Source organism: Electrophorus electricus, chromosome 11, assembly GCF_013358815.1.
Source record: "Electrophorus electricus isolate fEleEle1 chromosome 11, fEleEle1.pri, whole genome shotgun sequence".
Lineage (NCBI taxonomy): Eukaryota > Metazoa > Chordata > Actinopteri > Gymnotiformes > Gymnotidae > Electrophorus > Electrophorus electricus.
In genome coordinates, this window is record NC_049545.1 from 24,801,171 (window position 1) to 24,803,670 (window position 2,500).

The 2,500-nt window shown below is 46.0% G+C and overlaps 1 protein-coding gene across 7 annotated transcripts in view; it reads right to left on the reverse strand.

The window, feature by feature from the left end:
- Positions 1 to 2,500, reverse strand: part of dclk2a (doublecortin-like kinase 2a) — a 40,038-nt gene that overhangs the window by 369 nt on the left and 37,169 nt on the right. For 4 of the 7 annotated variants that reach the window (XM_027029261.2, XM_027029262.2, XM_027029260.2 and 1 more), the window contains one exon: positions 1 to 978. This exon is cut by the window's left edge and continues 369 nt beyond it. In XM_027029261.2, coding sequence (XP_026885062.1) covers positions 694 to 978 — 285 coding nt within the window. In that variant the 3' untranslated portion in view covers positions 1 to 693. Of the gene's footprint in view, positions 979 to 1,484; positions 1,498 to 2,500 lie in introns of all 7 variants that reach the window. The other 3 variants (XR_003411998.2, XR_003411997.2, XM_027029263.2) reach the window with 2 other exon arrangements.

The window sequence follows — 2,500 nt, forward strand, 5'->3', positions numbered from 1 at the left end:
CATGTTCAAGTTTCAACAGGACAAGTTTGCTTATAATTTCAAAAAACATTTTTATGTTTCTTAGTATTCCATCTCAAATCCAGCAGCAGATCTCTACAAGCGCACACACATACACACACACAGACACAGACACACACAGACACACAGACACAGCCTGTTCATAGCAATAATTAATACAGTCACTCTTGTGCCATTCAAGCTGGAATAAATAATACAAATAAAAATCCACAACAAAGTGTCGTCCTTCAACACACACACAGACACAGACATCTACACAACCGAGCAGACATACAAATCTCCTGGTTGTTGTGCCCCTGGGTGTGGAAACATGCAGGCAGTGGGTGCGCAGTGCAGGAGACTACGGTTACAGCGGGGAAGCCAGAACACGGAGGCTTTGAACTTAAAGAATGGGAATTAGAGGATGAGGTTCGCAAGACGTTTCTTCACTCTCAGTCGTGGACAGCCACAGCACTGTGCATGTTTCTGCCTTCTCCAGCTCACTTAATACTCATCAGTTCAGCTCATGCTGAAGCCTTTAATCAGAGTTATTGGTGTAGGTGGCAGTCCAAGACTTGAGTGAAGAACGCTTATTTGCCTGGAAGCAGCAGCTCCGGACGAAGCAAGGAGCCAGAGTCACATGGGTACAACATGGTAGGCGTTTAGCATCTCCCTGTCACTCGGGCTGGCGCAACGCTACTCCTCCCGCTGAAAGCCCTGTACGTTACTGGCTGTGTCGCTGCAGGGATGCAAGAGGGGTGGAGAAGGGGACGAAGGTGATGCGGGTTGGGGCAGGGCGGAGGATGTGGGTGGAGCAGCTCTGTGGGTTTGGGAGTCCTCTGACAAGGCTGACGAGTGCCTGCTCCTGCTTCCTGAACAACGTGGTATTCTTCCTGCCTCCTCTGGGGGCGGGGCTTGGGCAGAGCTGTTCTCCTGGCTGCGGTGAGACAGATGGAGCTTTTCCTTATCTAGAGCTGTGTTCTACAAGGCAAATAGAGGGGTCAGATCAGCATTCTCTGTAAGAAATCTCTCTCTCACACACACACACACACACACACACACAGAGAAACAAGAGAGAGGAGTCTGGTTCTGATGTGGGATGGTACAGGCTGGAAGGGTTTATTAGGTACCAGCAGTGCTGGCCTTAAATTGACTAAGATTTTATTCTTAGCCACTACATGAAAATCTCTTCATTCAAACAACTAGGATATATCTTTAGAGCAAAAAACAGAAAACAAACCAACCAAATAAACCCAGGGATTATGCTGTTAACGGTGATGTAAGGAAAAGTGAGAAAACACCAGTGAAATTTCTGAGACCGATCCCTGAAAAAGGCTTTTAATTTGTTTGATGTCGTTGGTTCTGTGTGTGGTAACTGCTGGTAACTGTCTCGTCTTTATGAATATTCATTGGTATTCTGGTCACTTTCCCCCAGTCTCAGTGGAGAGGACAGAAGCAGAAGGAAGCGTAGCAGTGTTAGTACATACCATTGCCTTGGAGCTACTCAGACAACAGCAGGGCCGCAGAGAAAGCAGAAGGGCAGAGGTGAGTCTTACTGGCAGAACACACACCGGGCAAACGATGCACACAGCACACACACCTCCAATCCCACACATCACTTTAGATGAAGGACACAACACAGATTTTATGACCTGAAAGAATCATATCATAAAATTTCTTTGTGACCTGAGGCCCTTCAGCAAAAGTGTTACCAAGTTAATGGCCTTTACAAACAGCTCTGTATAATTGTCAACAAAACAAACAATTACCAACTGTCAGATTTTCCTCGGTAACTGCCACCTCGATAGAACAGTGAAGGCTGAGTAGTTACTGTCGTCTTTTTAAATGGATGTTTTCTGTGTTTGTTTTTAAGCTCAACAGAAAACATTGAATCCAAGGCAATTTATACTTTAATCAGCATCTGTTCACACAGTCATCTGAGGCGGGAGATAAACTAAGGAATGATGACTGATCGCACATGAAGTATTGGCTTAGTACTGAATTCCAGAAAAATATTACATTTCCCTGTAGCTGTGAAGGTCATTAGACTGTGTGACAGACAGATGTGAACATCATGTCCTGATAAGACTGCAGGGTTAGATCGCTCAGATTCTGCATGCCAGTACAAAGCACAGCATCAGAGCCAGAGAAAAAAAGCACGACACGTGAAACAGCAGCACAGATGATCCAGCACAGACATGGCCAGGTGTTCATGGAGGGACATGAGGAGACAGGTGTGTTAAGGTTCCAGACAGGTCCTGTAAGAGGGGTGTCTAACTTCAGCCTGTGAGGATGGCATCACTGCACAGTTCAGTGTATTCCCTGCTCCAAAGCGCTCTACCTCATCAGGGACAGAACTTGAGTGACCTGTGTGAGTGACACTCCAAGACCAGATCTGATCATCTCTGCTATGCACACAAGAACTTTAGCAAAGAGTGAAGTCAGGAGGCAGAACTGCAGTCAGGCCACACAAGTGTTTAACACAGAGGTTAGAGTTTTTAGA